This window comes from Pleurodeles waltl, chromosome 3_1 (assembly GCF_031143425.1).
Source record: "Pleurodeles waltl isolate 20211129_DDA chromosome 3_1, aPleWal1.hap1.20221129, whole genome shotgun sequence".
In the NCBI taxonomy this organism is placed as follows: Eukaryota; Metazoa; Chordata; class Amphibia; order Caudata; family Salamandridae; genus Pleurodeles; species Pleurodeles waltl.
Genome location: NC_090440.1, coordinates 1,030,764,876 through 1,030,782,673, shown reverse-complemented (window position 1 = coordinate 1,030,782,673; position 17,798 = coordinate 1,030,764,876). Strand labels below are relative to the sequence as shown.

At 40.0% G+C, this 17,798-nt stretch overlaps 1 protein-coding gene across 1 annotated transcript in view; it reads left to right on the top strand.

Moving 5' to 3' along the window:
- The window catches only part of OSBPL11 (oxysterol binding protein like 11), a 242,558-nt gene that overhangs the window by 129,930 nt on the left and 94,830 nt on the right, over nt 1-17,798 (top strand). Inside the window, exon 6 of the mRNA XM_069224292.1 lies at nt 5,321-5,522. Coding sequence (XP_069080393.1) covers nt 5,321-5,522 — 202 coding nt within the window. The remainder of the gene's footprint in view (nt 1-5,320; nt 5,523-17,798) is intronic.

The following is a 17,798-nucleotide window of genomic DNA, read 5'->3' as shown; positions in this document are numbered from 1 at the left end:
CCCCTAGAGCTAGACCCACACCTGTGCCCTCTGTACTTAATATCTTATCTTGGAATGTGGCTGGAATAAGGAAAAAGATGAGAGATCCTAGATGGGTTAACTTTATCTCCAAACAAGACTTATGCCTTTTTCAGGAAACCTGGGCGGAAGAGTTAATATATGTTGAGAGGTTCACAACTTATATTGTCGCAGCTCTGCCCGCCTCTGGAGGCTTTGGTAGACCTATGGGTGGGCTCATGATTTTAGTGAATAAGAAACTGCAATGCGACCATTCTGTATTTCCCCTTAACTCATTAGAGCTCATGGGTGTCAGACTTATATTCCACCCTGGTTTCATAGTGACCTTGGTTAACGTGAATGCGAGGTTCGTCCCTCCCAACATGGAATCAAGGGTACTTGCCCAGCTAGTTGAGTATATGGAATCTTTGCATCCTTCTAACCATCTGGTGATAGGGGGCGATATAAACTGTTCTTTTGTATCCCCGAACCTTGTAGGTAATCTAACAACTGAAGAAGACGACTTCTGGGGTATCCCCCAAGCGAAGGATGATTCTCTTAGCATTGGTTCTTGTGCCGCCACACAGATGGCTTCCCTTTGCCTACGTCATGGTCTCCGGGAATGTAATGGTCGGACTAGATCTGATCTAAACCGTGCCCCCACTTTTAAGCGGGGTGTTCTTCCAGCACTATCGATTATTTTTTTGTTGACATCAGGCTTTGGTCACACATTCTGGATATGAAGGTTGAATCCCGTCATGACAGCGATCATTACCCCCTATGCCTTACTCTATTTAACAAAGCATTTGGAAGAACTCAACACCTAGAGATCACGGACGTCCCAACCCCTTCCCTAAACTCCAGGCAAACCCGTGTTAGTTGGCCAAAAATTATATCTAATCCACTTTTGGTTAAAAAATGTATTCTTTTTTTCTACAGTCATTCTCTGGTTTTGAAAATCAAGAGGTCGATAGTCTTCCAATCATGAAAATTCATGTTGAATTGATAAATTTTCTACAGAACGTTTTTTATAAAGAAACCACTGTGAGACATGCTCCAGATGCCATCCGATCCAGGGAATGGTTCAACAATGACTGCAACCTTGCTAGGCTCAATCTTAAATTGGCCCTCCGTAAGCATTCACAGGAGGAGATTAGGATCGCTAGAGTTAGCTATACTAAGGCCTTGAATCTAGCAAAGAAAAACTGGGAATTTGAGATCTGGCAGAAGTTGCTGAAGGCAGTCGGAAATCGAGACGAGGGCTCTTTTTGGAGGTTGTTGACTCACAGGCAAAGAGAGGGTAGTGCTATTCCTAATTTTTATATCCAACCTGAAAGATGGGTGGCTCATTTTTCTGAGATTTATGCCTCATCTGTGCAACAGCATCACGAGGCCTATACGGGTGGTAAATGCAGACTTCTTACTGAGGGTCCCATGGAGGGCATTGTCTTTACAATTGCTGAAACCACAGTAGCTATTAATTCTTTGAAACCTGCTAAGGCTCCTGGTCCCGATAAGATACCGGGGGACCTGTTTAAGTCTGAACCTGTTATTTGGGCGTGGTACATTAATACTTTATCAAACGCCATCGCAGCAGGTAGCCCCATTCCGGACTCGTGGCTCGGAGCCGAAATTATCCCTATTCATAAGAAAGGAGATGTGGGACTGCCTGCCAATTACCGCCTAATTAGCCTCATTGATAATCTTCAAAAGATTTTCTCTAAGCAAGTCCTAGACAGGCTAATGGACTGGGTCCAAGCTAACCAAGTCCTATCTCCCCTCCAGGCTGGGTTTCGTTCAAAAATCAGCACTATGGACCAAGTTTTTAGATTTTTTCTGTTACTTTGGAAATACGCTACCCTGGCCAAACAAAACTTGTATGTTGCTTTTGTTGACCTTAAGTCTGCGTTTGATCTTGTTCCAAGGCAGAAATTGTGGGAAGTCTTAAAGAAAATTGGCGTCCCGATGAACTTGGTGCAACTAATTCAAAGATTACACAAGAATACCTATGCTCGAGTAAGATGGGGCAGCCAGGGGGAACTTACTGACCGTATTAATATCAGGCGGGGAGTACGCCAGGGCTGTGTCCTGGCACCTACTCTCTTCTCGTTTATCAATGAAGTAGTGCAAGTTGTAACTGACTGTCAAAACAATGCCCCTTCCTTGAATAATTCAAAAGTTCCAATTCTCTTATTTGCTGATGACTCCCTTTTGATCTGTAAAACACCTATGGGCCTTCAGGTTCTCCTGGATAGGTTTAGTGTGTTTTGTGTAGATCATTGATTGGAATTTAATTCTAGTAAAACAAAACTTATGATTTTTGGTCCTGGCAGCTCTAAACGATGCAACATTTTGCATAATGGGGTTCCCTTGAGCAAGGTATGCTCTATTGATTACTTAGGGGTGAGAATCAGCAATGACATGAACTGGCAGGCCCAGGTAGGGAAAAGCTCAGCCCTCCTAGCACATAGGTCAGGGGCAATCTTGCGATTTCAAATGTCTAATATCGAGAAAGTTATTTCCCCAGCTATTAAACTTTATCTAGCCAAGGCTCAGAGCGCCGCAGTCTACGGTGCTGAGGTCTGGGGTTGCTCTAAATCTAGCAAGTTATCTGTGGGGGAAAACAGCTTCGCAAGATCACTTGTGGCATGCCCTCGTAGTACGCCCCTGGTCCCAGTGTTTCTGGACCTAGGGTTCCCTCGCATTTCCGATGTAATAGCTTTAAGGCCTCTAATTTTTTGGGTTTGTATCTGGACTACCCCTGAATTAGTCACCTACAAGGAATCTTTGCAAGACTTACTGGATAGACCAAACGTACTTTCTATCCCTTGGTTCAAGCACATTTCAGAATGGTTCCATATCTTGGGACTTAGTCAGCCCAATAACCTAAGGAGGGCTCACAAGGACCACCTGAAATCTGTTTACTGGTCCCATGTCAGGGAAAAACATCTGTTTTGTATTTCACATGGCAGGTTGACGTCTCTTTTTCTCGATTATAAGTGGTTTCCCCACTTCGAACCCTTCCTGGACTTAATTACCGATCAATTAAGCAAAAGTTTGTATGTTCGTTTTAGGTATGGATGCCGCCCTCTGAAGTCCTTTTCTAGTTCATGGAGCTCCACCCCGCTATCCGATAAATGCCCTTCCTGTAATGGTTGTGTGGAAACTGTAGTGCACTTTATGTTTATTTGTCCTGCCTATGGTATTGCTCGGCGGAAATGGCTTTGTCCCGTTTGTAGGAACATGGGGTTGAGAACGTGTAGAGATGCTCTCAGGTTGATGCTGAGAGATTGTTCCTCTCTCCTAACTTGTGCGGTCAGCAAGTTCCTTGCGTCCGCTTGGCACACACGTATATATTTAAAAAAAAAAAGGATTATAGTGATTTGATATTAATTGATCCCTGATTTTATCTTATTTTAACTTAAATTGTTTTATTCATTGAATTTCTTATAAATTACTGATGAGAAGTTTAAAGCAGTTAACAAAAAGAACTTTGACACTTGCCCCTCACTTATAGGACGGGATGCATATGTGAAGTTTTATTTCAATTTTTTTCTTTTTGTATACTTGTAGATCCCTCATTTTATAGTATTTTTACCTTACTTTTATTATCTACTTTTTAGTCTTGTTGCTATATATTTATTATGTATAGATCATGATTTCATTGTTGTAAGTTATTGCTTTGATGGTTATTTAGACCGAATAAAGCTTGTGTGATTGAAGAAAAAAGTGCTCTTCGAATTGAAGATCATTCCATTCGGTACCATTTAATACCCCACTCGAAATCCCACACAATGATTGTTAGGAAAATGGTTGGAGGAGTGCACTTCAAAACATTCAGGTACATTTCTGACTGAATTACCACGATGACGAAGTACAGTCATCATCAACCACAAGCTCTAAAAAGCTGGTGGGCCAGTGCAGTCCTAAAGCTTTCAATAAACATATCTCTGACGATCAGAATATGTATCTGCTGGTAATCATTTGATGTAGCACTTTCTTTATCCAATTTCCTAAAAAAATGTGAAAAGCTAACAAATGTCATTATTTGCACAACAGAGTGGGTGAACAAATAATGTGAAATTAGCATACTCTTTTCAATACACAGTATATTTATAATTTAACAGAGAAGGGCATTAGTAGTTTACAGAACCTAAACGAACTCTAAAATGTGCATACTGTTAAAAGAATCCAGGTGTACGCAAACATATAAAATAGAAGTATTCGCAGGTTTGAAAGGGAACCCTAACGTTGTCTCTTTTTATGTGTGATTTAAAAAAAAGTGAAGATCTTGGAACATTGTCCTTTATGTAAAATTTCCATAGCTGAAAGGTGCATTGACTTGGAAGCACTGCTCTCCAGAATCATCGAGGTAGCAGTTTGCCTGCCCTCCTGGTAGGTCCAGCGTTAAAGTGTCATTACAAGAAGCGCACAAAATATAATCGTAAAAATGCTTGTAAATAGTCAAAACCACTAGCAATCACTCTGGGTAGCTTTCCAAACCATTATTTTTCCAGTTGTGCCACTCTAGTCAGAGGTCTCCCTTATGCAAATCAGCACTGACCCTGCTCCCCATGGGAACTGGTTAGCCTGAACCGACAGACAAACCCCTTCCAGAAAGCAACACAGGCAACCCCGGACCGGTTTTGTCCCTTTTAGTCTCATCAGTGAGTTATAGCTTGGATTCTGTGGCACTACGATTAAGGGACCCACGTCTAGGCGTACCCTTGGCCACTTAGATTGTTACATCAAACACAAAAAAAGGCAGTTCGAGGTGGAAAACAATGCCCGTGGTTTAGACTTTGTAAGCATTTCTCTCATCACCTTTTGTGCATTTGGAGCACTAAGTTGGCCCAGGTTTAAACAAAGTAAAATCTGCACAACTGCTGCTATTATTTTACTGAGGGGAAGGGTGAAGCAAATAATCCTATGGAATTTCAGTAAAAAATAACATTCTAGTTAGACAGAATATGTTGAAGTGTATGTTAAGTCGTTCAGGAAACCTTTCTGTCTCTCGTGCTCTCACACTGTCACTGTCTCTCTGTCATATGCCCTCACACAGTCTCGTGCAGATTAAATTTAGTAGATTCCTTTAGGTGATCTTAAATTTAGATATGGCGTTGGAGTATTTTAGTTTACATATTTTGGTTTCTCTGCGTTCAAGCCTTGATCGTTTTTCTATGTACAAAGTATTCTTTCCTCACTGTGGTCCTTAGTAGCTACAAAAATATTTTAAAAACTGAAATAAAAGTATATCTAAAGTAAAGCAGTTTACGTTTGTTTAATTTTCGGTTCCCCTTAATCCTCTTCATTATTTTAACAGATGATGTCTCAGGCAGAAATGCAGCAGAAAGACCTAATAAAAGGTATTGAGTGCCTTCCTACTGGAGGTCACCTCACTTCTTTGGATCAAGATCTTTTAATGCTAAAAGCCACCTCCATGGCCACCCTGAACTGCTTAAACGACTGCTTCCACATCTTACAACTGCAGCATGCGTCCCAGCAGAAGCGCGCCTTTACGTCAGGTAAGTAGTCACGTCAGTGTAGAGGGTGCCAATGATTTAAACCAATGTTTGGTTAAATAAATGCATGTGTATGTAAACTAAAATTTACCTTTTTTGTATGTTTCAAGTTATAGTATTTAGCTTATCCCTTTTTGTCTTGAGCCTTACCTTAAAGTGTGTTTGGCAAAATTCATTACATTCAAAACAAGTACACACATGTTATTATTTTGTTTAGTCTATTTACAAAGCCCATATTGCTTCATGTATGCAAAGTTAAAAAAAAATACCACATAGGAATATAAGAATAAAATGCTGTGCAAAATAATGACCATGTTGAAGAATAGAAGACCAATAATAACACAAACACTAGAAAAAATGATTTGCCTGTTAACGTCCAATTCAGGCATGAGGAAATAACAAAGATGTAAATCATGCTGTCGGCAGGTACAGCTTAAGGATTTCGAAGGCCATGAGCCAAACCTATTTTAACGCCCCTGTTCCCAACAACTTTGTATATATGATCCATTTTCAGCTAAATCACTTCCATTGATATACCTTTAATATTAAGCAGTAGTGAAAGATAAAAGACAAATGAATAGGCAATTGCTTATTTAAAATCAGTACCGTAACCTTTAACATTCCTCTTTTCTCGAGTTGCCCTTGTACTGCCTTGATCCAAACCCAGCACACAGCATGTAAGTGGACCATGGGGCAGCCCTGGTGTATGTTCTGTGACCAAAAGATGTGTAGGGAGTTATTGCAACTTAACATTTCAGATGAATTAATGAGGGGCTCTGTCCTGACTAAATAACATGAGACCCCTTTGAAAGATGGGACCAGAGCCCACGTTGCCCATCCCTTAAAATGTCTCTGACGAGTGTCTGGAATAAAGGCTCAAATCATGAGGCAAACCAATCACCTTATCTTCAAGTAACATTAGGGTTCCTGAGTTAAAGAAATCTCATGTCGGTGATGGATACCAAGAAGCAGCGCACATTGCTGATCCAGGAGAAAACGTTTAAGTTCATGTTTGAAAGATGGAAGTGATGCTGCTTGTGGGGGCAAAGTTCAAGCAGATTTACAGCACTCTGTGTATGAAATTACTCTGAGAGTCAACTCAGTGGGTTAATGCAGCTGCTTTTGCAATGGCTGTGCGCCCTGCTTGCAGCAGGTGAAGTTTTCGCGAATTGACTTGCGAACTAACAAGGACATTAAAATGAGTTATTTTAAAATTGGTAATCATAACGACTGTTGTTACAGTATAGCAATAAAATAGAAATTCAACATGAAACTACACAGCTGATGATTTATTGCTATATTAAGTGAAGCTTTTACAGCACTATCGCATGCTCAGATGCCTGATATTACAAAATGTGGTAGAACTTCACCACTACGTTGACAATATCAGCCCTTGCAGAAGCTCCTAAATCGGGAGGCTAAAGGGGAAAGCGGTATTATCTGGTTCATGCCCAGCCCATCTTCTGTGCTTACTTCACCCTCCAGGGCAAGTTTTTGAGTGAACCTTGGCAAATGGTTCCTGTTTATCGAAGTGCCATGCAATGTATTGCCTTCTCTTTGCTTAGTTTCTGCTGCACAAAGTTCTTTCACACTGCTTTACCTCTGCATCCGATTTTTGCGTCCGAGGCTCAATTCAAGGAAAGTGGGTCCTGCAAACGACATAGCAGTGTTTTTTGTCTGACTCTCACAGGGCAAGTGTTTGCTACCCGTTGTACCTGAATCCGTATTCCTTTGGCAGCCACAGATCCCTTTGTCCACACCGCGTCCAACATGTGAGTATAGTCTATATGAGTAGCCGCATTTCTGAATGGGCCAAGTACACCCTTCTTAATGAGAAGTTAGCTCTAAAAAATAAACAACTTATTTGACAATTGTAGCTGTAATCGCGTTTGGCAATTGTCATTAATCGAACATTTGAAACAGTTCATGATGATTAATTTATTTTATATCTGATTTGGCAGATAGAGGAAATGAACCGTAGCCTTTGGAGCAATTTATGATGCGGTCACTCGTCATATCTCAGATCAGATTTTAAGCCAATATTAGAATGTGATTAGCCCGATTCTACAGAAGAGACCTTAGGCACTGAAGCAAATTTCCTTCAATGACTAAGAGTAAGACCTTGCTGGAGGCACAGTGCACCACTTATCAGTCACCCTTTAACAGCATTCGGCCAGTCACTAAGAATGCTATGATGACTTGGCCTTGTTCTTGGAACGAGAAAATCTCCCCCATAGGAAGCCATGAAAGGATGAGACTACTTGCTGGTTCCATATCATGCTATTGTTGATTCAAAAATGTCAACATTGATGCTGTGGGCAAGAAACGTGTCAACCGGAGCATCATTGACCCAATGAAGGTCCTTCTAGCTCTATACTCTTGACCCGATTTCTACCAGATGTTCATGTCCTACACAGAGAGCCACAGAAATAATTTTGACGAACGCTTGGCAAAGAAACACATTTGTCTCCATCAACTCTGTCCACAAAGTATCCTCCAGTGGGGTCCCAAGTAGCAACCAGTCCTCTGTCTCAGTAAGGTAGATTAGATAAGCACCTGCTGTTGAAATTGTGTAATATGCAGGCATGAGTTCCAGTCTTGGCAGGACTTTCTTCTTTTTCTGGTAAGTAAATTGAGCACAAGTAAATAAGTATGGTTGTAGTAAAACCTATTATTTGCAGATTTCTGAAAATGCTTAACTTTGGGAGCAAACCATATAAAAACATATTATTATTATTATATCAAGACCAGCCTTCTGAAAGCATCTGTTTCAGAATATGAATACTGTAACTATTCAGTTGGGTCATCCCTTCAGAGTACCATGGTCTCCTGGCCAATGTATTTAGGTTCAAGACCTGCTTATGTGAGTTAAGCTTTATACTTGCATGCCCTACTCTTTTCACAAGCCCTGGCTTCAGATGTACCCTATCCCCCATTCTCTGCACCTCTAAGTTCACGCATTCAAGAATACGTGGTATGCTGGAGTTGCCTACTCAGAAAGAAAGATGTGTCAATCGTGGTAATAAATGAACTGCAAAAAAATGATTAAAGCACTTCAGGAGCCCTACATATTCTTAAAAACCCGTTGCCACTGCTGCCAAATGTCGCAGTTGCTGACTACCAAGGCTGCATAGTCTTTATTTCACATCATTCCTCGTTCTCACACCACCATTGATCTTACTCTGGCGGGGTCTTTTTCATACCTGCTTTTTCAACTTGTCACTGGTTTTCTATCTTTATCTTTCTTTTTAATTGTTTTTTTAAATTCCATTTCCACCTTTTTTTTTCATGCTCTGGGTTTGATGATGAAAAAGAAGTTCCCATTTTCAAAAAATGAATACCCCTGTCCGCCTTCTGTTATCAGCAGCCCAAAATTAAGCACTGTAGGTCACCCATAAAAGCGGGTAGGACTCTGCAGGATAGAGAAAACACACGCTTGACCCCCCACATGGTAACAGGCTGGTTTCTGCTCTTCCCAAAAACCTGGTGCCTTTCACCATGAAGCGCTGGTCGGTGGGTAGCCTTGTGGAATAAGTGTGTTCCCCTTTACACTCGTGTGATAGCTCGATGCAGAATTCATGGCTGAAAGCAAGATGGAAGTCGAGACCATTTTCTGCAGGTAGCATGCAACACAGGGTTTTCAGTTGCTAGCAAGGTAAACTAGCATTTGCAATGTAAGAGGTCTCTCATTTGCTTGAGCTAGAGCTATTGGCATTGTAAATTCATTACTGGACTTTTCTTACCACATAAATTGATCAACCCTGCCTCATAATTTCGTCTTTTCCTGCCATATAATTCCAGTGGCTCTGCATATAACTAAAACACTTCCACTTACCTTCTTCTATCTGCAGCAGATCAATGAAAATAATGAAAATGTTGTCATTTTGCATCCTAATTTAAATCTGCCTTGCTAATTCCAATAGAATGACACAATTCTCCAAAAAATAGACCCAAGACAGCCACAGAGAAGAAATAAACTAGATGGGTCACCAAAACATATGAAGTGTGTTCAAACTGTCATAGTGTAATAAGGATGTTAAGTTGGCCTGAATTATGGTCGCAATTGTAATAAGGAGAGATTATTAAAACATATGCAATTATGATATAAACCTTTATCAGAAATATACTTTCGGCATTACACTGTAACTCAAAACAGTCCCTAGAAGGCACCATAACAAAAATATCATTTGTAAGAAACATGGTCGAGTAACCATATTGTTAGTCCCTACAAGGCATAACGCCATAAAAACCGGAGAAAGTAATGCATTGTAACCATATACTTAGCCCCTTGAGGGTGTTTCTAGAGCTAACGGGCCTATTGCAATGATATTACAAACATGGCCCATAAAACATAACTTCTCCCAACTGTAAAATAAAAGTTCCAGCCATGAGAAAGCTTAAAAAGATAATGAATGGTGGTAGGGGTTACTATTTTGGAGTCCCTACTAACAGTATGTGGGGACCCAGAGATGATGTAGACAGAGCCAGTTGTGGTCAGTGTTTTGAAGGTGGTCCCATTGTCCTAGGACCACAGGCTGAGTTATGAGCAAAAATGTTTTGTAAAAAGTAATGCCCTGCAAAGTATTATGGCGCAAGTTTCAGTGCCACAAATATTTTAGTATGTTGATATGACTGTAATGCTTAGAACAGCCCCTAGAGGAAACCACAATGGAAGTAGCATTTGTAAGAAACATGGCCATGTAACTACACAGTTAGCCACTAGAGGGCATAACCACACGAAAATAAAATTGCAATAAACAACGCAATATAACCATATATTGAGCCCCTAGAGAGCATAGTGCATTACACATTTTCAGGGGTAGCAAGCCTTTAGCAATAATACTACCAACAAGGCTCATAAAACACAAGCTATTCCCAGCTGTAAAACAAAAGTTCCAGCAATGAGAGCGCTTAAAAAGGGACTGAAAGTGAGAGGGGTTATTATTCTGGGGTCCCCACTAACCTAGTGTGGGGATCCAGATATGACCTAGGCAGAAATAGTATGTCGTGCTGAACATTTTGGTGGTGGTCCCATCGTCTGAGGACCACCACAGACTGAGTTATAAGCAAAAATGTTTTGTAAAGTAATGCCCTGAAAAGCATTATGGGTCGAGTTTCCCTAGTGCAGTGAATATTGTAGTATTGGCTCTCCGCTGTGCTGGAGCTGCTTTTGCTTTGAGAATTTCTGTTTTATGTTAAGCATTTACCAATTTCAAGTGTTTTAAGGGGAGAGCCACAAGAAATTACTCTTATGGGATAACTGAACAATGTGGCCAGTGCCACAATAGTGCTGAGTGAGTTCACACTGTTGTGCCTGTGCGCACTGTGAGCGCAATGGCCGCCATGTAGCACGAAGGGGAGAGACAAAAGAAAAAAAGTCGTTTGCCCATGCTGAAGTATATCAGCAATCATGCAATAATCCATGTAACGGGAACAGTCTGCAAAGCGTGACAAAAACAGCCTCATGGCGGGACAAACACAAAACATTCACCAATTACATCAATTGATTTTTAAAGGAAAGCCCAGAAGCAAATAAAAGTGATGGACATGCGATGATTGTGGTTAAAAGCCCACAATACTTAAAACAGGTCAAAGCGCTTGCGCGCTCGACCTAATAAATGACCGAGGGAGCTGCTACAGCAAATCGATTCGCCAGTACTGCCTCATAAGTAAATGTGCGCCACAGGGCTCCATTATTCTGGCCTGCTTTTCACATTCCCAAAAACGTAGCTCACAATAATGACTGTCAGAATTCAAATAGACCAAAAAATGATGCTTGTGACTGTGGGACTTGCTTCATTAATTACAGAAAACATGGACTTGGACTTTTGATTTTTTACTCCCAAAAGCAAAGCTTGAGTTACTTATCTCAAGTAACAATGCTGAGCATGGTTGCCTGCATCAAAAATGAATTCCAGTTTAAAACAAATATTCTGCAAGCTGACAGACTGCTCTACATTGGAGAAGGTCAACCAGGAAGGGAAAGGTCACATGAGAGCGATGCTGCATACTGAACATGCCTGCTGCAATGAAAATAATAAATCAGACAAGCATTGGCAAAACCAGAATGTCTCAGCAATAAGAGTCTGCACTATTGATGGTGCCAGTGCTCGGCTCCAATTGCTTTAGTTAATGGCAAAAAGGCTGCCAGGAAATAAATCACAGATGCATGGGTGTCTTTTGTATTAAAAAAAAATAAAAATACCATTCTAAGATGGCTGCCAAATCCTATACATGCACCGGGGTGCACTGGTTACCACTTTATGTTTAGTATACTGTTCCACCAAGATCGAATGGGCAGATAAGGAATGACAAATCAAAATTAAGCAAAGAAAGTGTGCAGCATGCAGACAGGAAGCACTTTGCAGCTGCCAGGCCCTTTTTAAAATGATCATAAATACAATTTGTTTAAAAAAAGTACAAAATCAGCAGCAGAATGTGGAGCCGTGCCGGGGGGCACCGAATAGGTGGGGGTGGTTAGGGTATAAAATGGAGGGAATACAGGGGTCCTGGATAATAAAAATGAGGATGGAGCATTTGGGGCTTAGTGTGGTTTGTTAAAAAGCAGAAACAGAGTGGGGACAGGGATGCAGGAGGAACAAGGAAACACATACGTTCCAATGGTGTGCTGAAGTAAAAGAAAACAACCATTGACAATGCCAAGAGGCTTGGCCTATAAATGGAAGTAAGAGCCTTTTTCGATGTATGTGTGACATTACAGATAAGCAAGTGGGTGGATACTAAAACGAGTCAGTTTGCAGATGATTTGAAGCATTAGTGCTTGGATGAGTGTCAGAATACGTAGATGATAAATGAGTCCAGGAGATAACACCTCATACTACAACAAATTCACTGCTCAATAACCAGTGTTTAAAGTGAAAATCAACCTAAGATGGATGTGTGTTTCGAAAACATGACATTTAGAAGTTGAGCATTCGCAAGGGCTACACCTTGTTAATGTGCTTATGTAATTTTATTATGTTTTTAGCAGTTTGTTTTCCTCTCATAACCTAGGAAATCTTCTCGATACAATGTGGAGAAGTACATTGGTGCTACGGGGAGAGTTGTGAAGAGCCAAATTTGACCTTTTTTTTCATACATTTGAGCAGTTGTAGCATGTCTTTCTTTCAATTCTAAATTTAGTGTTTCCTCTGTGATAATAAATACCCAGAGATGCAGAAAATAACAGTGCCCCTTGCATCAACTTTTAAAGTGGATTCCTTTGTAAGGCAGCTTGCTTTGAATCTGCAAGATGAAGGGCTTAATGTCAAAACTAAGTGATGGAGACATGGGAACATGATTGCTAACGATGCAGTATACCATATAGGGTGCCTCAAACACTTGTATTGTAAAAATAGAAACACGCCAGAGTTAAAAAGAATCATTCATAGTGCTTGATGTTCAGAAGCGCAATTGAAATCGAGTTCATTCAATACGCTCTTGAATGAGAAGAAAATATGCACTTTTTTTACAAAAAAATGCACGTTTTTAAACGTTGAGTACACGCGTGGCTACTGTAGAAGTGAGAGCTTTCAGAAAATGTATTCAACTTTCGTTTCACAAGGCTAAAACAACTAATTCTACCCAATTTCCCTGAAGTCAGGGCAAATTCAGAAGGCAGGGATATATTAATAGTAGTAAACAGGGAAGTCGCAGACTGTGTCAAGCAAAGCTGTGTTCTTAATGATGAGTCAGAAGCAGTGATCTCGCTATAAGCAACAACAATATTATGCCAAGATATTCTACAAAACAAACCATCCCCATTTTCTAGATCATTCAAGGAAAAACGCTGACAAATCCCTCTCTTCTACGTTTCTTCCTCTAATATGTATGATCATGTATAGCTCACGATTAGAGAGTGAGTTGACTTTGATTACAGCCAAGTATTACAATAGTGCAACTAACCACTTCCATAACCTAAAGGAGCAGCATCCATCTTCCAAGGGTGTAAGACAGCACTGAAGCCTAAGAGACAAAATGTGCATTATTTTAGGCTGTTAAATCCACTCATAAACAAGATCTAAGCACCCTATGTTCTTTTATTCTGCATTTCCATGCCAAGCAACCATGTTTTAGTTCAACTGTGGCTCTTTATCATGAATTTGGTGCTGTAACCTCCCGAGTTAAAATGTGGTGTCCTTGCAATTTCTGCTTTCGATAACATTAGTCACTACCCTAGTGCAGCAAGTGCAGAGGGGGCTTCCATGGGTCTGGAATTTCTCTCTTTCACAAAGCATCCTGATCAGGAAACCAGTCATACAAACTTTCATTCAAGAAGGGGATGACATTGCCTACAAGCTATTATTTAGTATCTCCAGTTGCTGTCCCCGTACTGCACTGCTCTCCTTCAAAGCTTCCTTAGCTTGAATGTGCTTCACAAGAATGGGCAGATGAAAACATTGGTGATTATTCAGGCATGTTTCTGACCTGCTTGAAAAGAGAGTGCCAATGGTGCTTGCACGTCGGTCTGCTTTCCACTCTAGTCAGAATAAAGAGAGACCACCTTCACCAACTAATAAAACTGCTCTCCTCCCATAAATGGAAACGGATTCCATGGCAGTTGCTATTCAGCGGCTGCTAGCAAATGCAGTAGATGTTTCAAATCCATGGAAAATATGCATGATTGCACCACTCTGCAAATTTATGAAGGAAATACATTGGTGTTGACCTGACACTTATGTAGAGCATCACATTATTTTTATACTTCGCAGTTTCCACATCAAAATGGCATTACTGATGTGCTGAGGAGGCTTGTTAGACCACGGTGGCTATACTGCAGATATTAAACAAGCTTGCATCATCAGGACAGCAGTCTTTCTTGAAAGCTGATTATGTTAAAAAGACCTTACAAGCACATCGCATAACAGCATGTTACTTGTACAGGCTTCCAACAACAACAGCAAGATGATGGATGGGACAGGAAGCTTACTATAAGACTGAAGTCAAAGTTGAGGCCAAATTGACATGATTTCTGAGCAAGACTGGTGGAATTCTTAATGGAAAAACACCCTCCGTTTAAATTTTAGAACCTTACAGTTGCCACACAACTGGAAATATTCACTTGGGAAAGAGCTGTGCACAAGCTTTATTTTGGTCTGTACGTACACTCTTTATCTAACTTCACTATAAATATATATAATATTTTTCTGTTCACCTGAGGGTCATGCCAATCATCCACAAAGAGCAGTCATATATATTTGAAGATTTTATGAAACAAACGTTTGTTATTAATTAAACAGGTTGACTAGTTTCTAACATGTCTTTTGATGAAGAGCAGGAGCAAAAGACTATCCTTGTAATAGGCACCATTCATTTTCCTTACTAAGATGGATGGTAAGTGGATCTTGGGTAACTAAGATGGTGGATGAGATTGTGAGGCTAGCGATGCTGTCACCTTGATGACACTCCTAGCAAGCAAACGTTTCGTGGTAATTTCAAACTTTCAACCTGACAGCTCACATTAAACAAATGACTAATCTATTTTTGGAAATGGGTAAAGATCTGTTGATATTAAATACTGCAGATACTATGGATGAAAAGGTTATTGAATCTGTAGACTCAAAGAGAACTTCAACAAATAATGTGAAAGGCAGATAAATTGGATTGAATTACTATTGCGTAGACCCAATAAGCCTTCCATGCACCAATGAGTAGTGACACCACATTGTTATATTCAGGAAGGGGCAAAACATTTGTTGGACAAATTAGAATAAGTACCCAGAAGTCATACCGGCCCTTTGTACCCTTCGCAGCTCAATTTCCTTACACTCAGACTATAGCAGTTATAGCTACTGTTAAAAAGCTTGCCATTCTTCCGCCAAGAAACAATTGTGAGTAAGGCCAGACCTGTGTTAGTTGCACACAAACAAGAATTTAGATAACCCTTGATGTCTTTCAAAGCATGCTTTGGGTCGCCTACCAAGCAGGACCTTTAGAATTCACAATAGCTCCCTGGCTGAGATATCTTTAGTTGAGCTCGAGGAAGACCGTATTCTCTGTGGCAGCCATGATGGAGCGTTCAACCTTCTGCAAGTCTCAAGTCACCATAATTGATCAGGTGCAAGTGGAAGAGTAGATGGGAATCTCAGTGGAAATGTATAGAAGCCGATTTAGAAGAAAGCCGCTAGGAAGAAGGGCATAGGTAACGGGCGCTCACAGTAAGTCCATACAGTCGAGTTCACAGAATATTATTTGTCATGGTGCTCATGACAGGAGGATCTTCCTGACTCCTCCAATGTTTCAAAGGAAACTGACAGTAACAACAAACAGCTGTCAGAGCACTCACAAAAGTAAAATATAAGAGTATGGTGATGTAATAAATCCTCTGTGTGGAAGGCAATCACGCCAGGCTCTGGTTCAGGATAAATTTATTTCTTGAAGTAGTTCAATCATGATAGGAAAATGTCCTTGAAATCATATACAATTAGCTTCCACAGCCAACACGTGTTTCGTCCAATGAGAGATCCCTCTCACGGACTTCATCAGGGCTGTAAAATTGAGAACACATTTGTATCTAAGTACATGTCATCTCAGACAGACAAGTTAAGAGCAGAAATTATAATGAATTTTGTGCAAATCAAAACATGCTATCTGTGACTTAATCTCCCAAAATTAGACAATAGAAAAAATGCCGCAATCCATTTGTAAAGGGTCAAACATTTTGAGTCAAGTTCTCAAAAGTAGTCAATATTCAACCATATAGGAATTATATCACCAAGTGATGATGTGTTAGAAGAGTTATAAATAAGTATAAACGTCACCAGAATAAGGGATGTAAGGAATATAGAACAAAGAATATGTATATATAGAGTGAGAGAAAAAAGAAAAGAAAGAGAAAGACCTATTATCCCACAGATATATATTATCAAAGTATCAGGAAGATCAACAAATAAACATAAGTAGATAGAGATATAAAGTTATAAAGTACCAGTCCTATAATAATAGATAACCCGATCTGACATTGCGCGAAAATGTGTCTAAACCTATGATAGTATCGGAACTGTGAACCCCATCAGAGTTGAGACATACCTTAAAATCAGGTACTGCCTGTGTTCAACGGTACTCTTATCGTGGTCTAAGAAATCTATAAAGGCAAGAAGTGCGAGTGACTATTGGGATGACTATTAATAATATGATGTCTAGTAGAATTGTTCGTGCCACCACATCTAATAATAACCAATACGGTCTATCACTGACCTCGTGTGATGAACGCAGTTAATTATCACATCCCAGTATAGTACTGCAGGAATCCTGATATGTAAACTGGAAACGAAATGGAGGAAACGAATGCCATCATTTCGAATATAGTAGAAAACAACTCAATAGAGAAACTACTCAGCGTTAAGCTCGAGTAGTTGAGTACACAACACCCCTCAGCAACGCTCACCTTAATCAAATATGCTAGTATCTTTATGGGAACATCGTAGCCGTGGTCAGATCATTGCACGGCGTTCCCTATGACCGAGATCTATCTTCGTAGAACGAGCGTCTGAGAACCGGCGCTTTTGTTTGTAATCACGTTCATGATAATAACATAGAAGAGGGACTACAGTCAGCGCGCTGGTGAAAGAACAGGCGCCATCTTGAAAGGGAGTTGATATGAAGTAAATATATAAATTATATGTAAGCGAACAACTAAAACTTATTTCTGAGCCCAAAATTTGTATCCAACACTTACAGAATAGTGAAGATACGACCATTAAAAATACGCATCAGCAAATAACTATAAACAGTGAACAAGAAGAGAGACTACCTGCTTAAACAAATGCTAATCTATTTGGGACATCGTTAACGTTGGAGCACACTAAAACTAAACCAATTAAAGCAGACTCCAGGTTTGCCTAGCCTTAAAAAGCGTCTCATAGTGACTTCAGCCCAATATTAAGCCTAGACATGGAAAGAAAGTGTAATGATATAATACCCACTATCAAATATGGCACGAGAATAATGAGGGAAAGACAGACACAGAATATTGTAACAGGTAAATGAAATATCGAAAATCGTTGATTGTAAGGGACACACAATAATCAAGAATCACAAGGTGTATAACCTAAAAGTGCAAATTCTAAGAGAATACGTTACTAGTAGTCAATATATAACAGTATAATTGATAATCTACTATGATACATCCAAGTTAGTTCATAGTGTGACCCTAAAGAGAAGTTTATATATTGTTCATAGTCAAATTAATGAGACATCATATATACACAGTGTGCCGCGTTGGGCAAGATACAACATATTTTCCAATAGATATGGACATAGTTCAGCATAGAAGAAAGT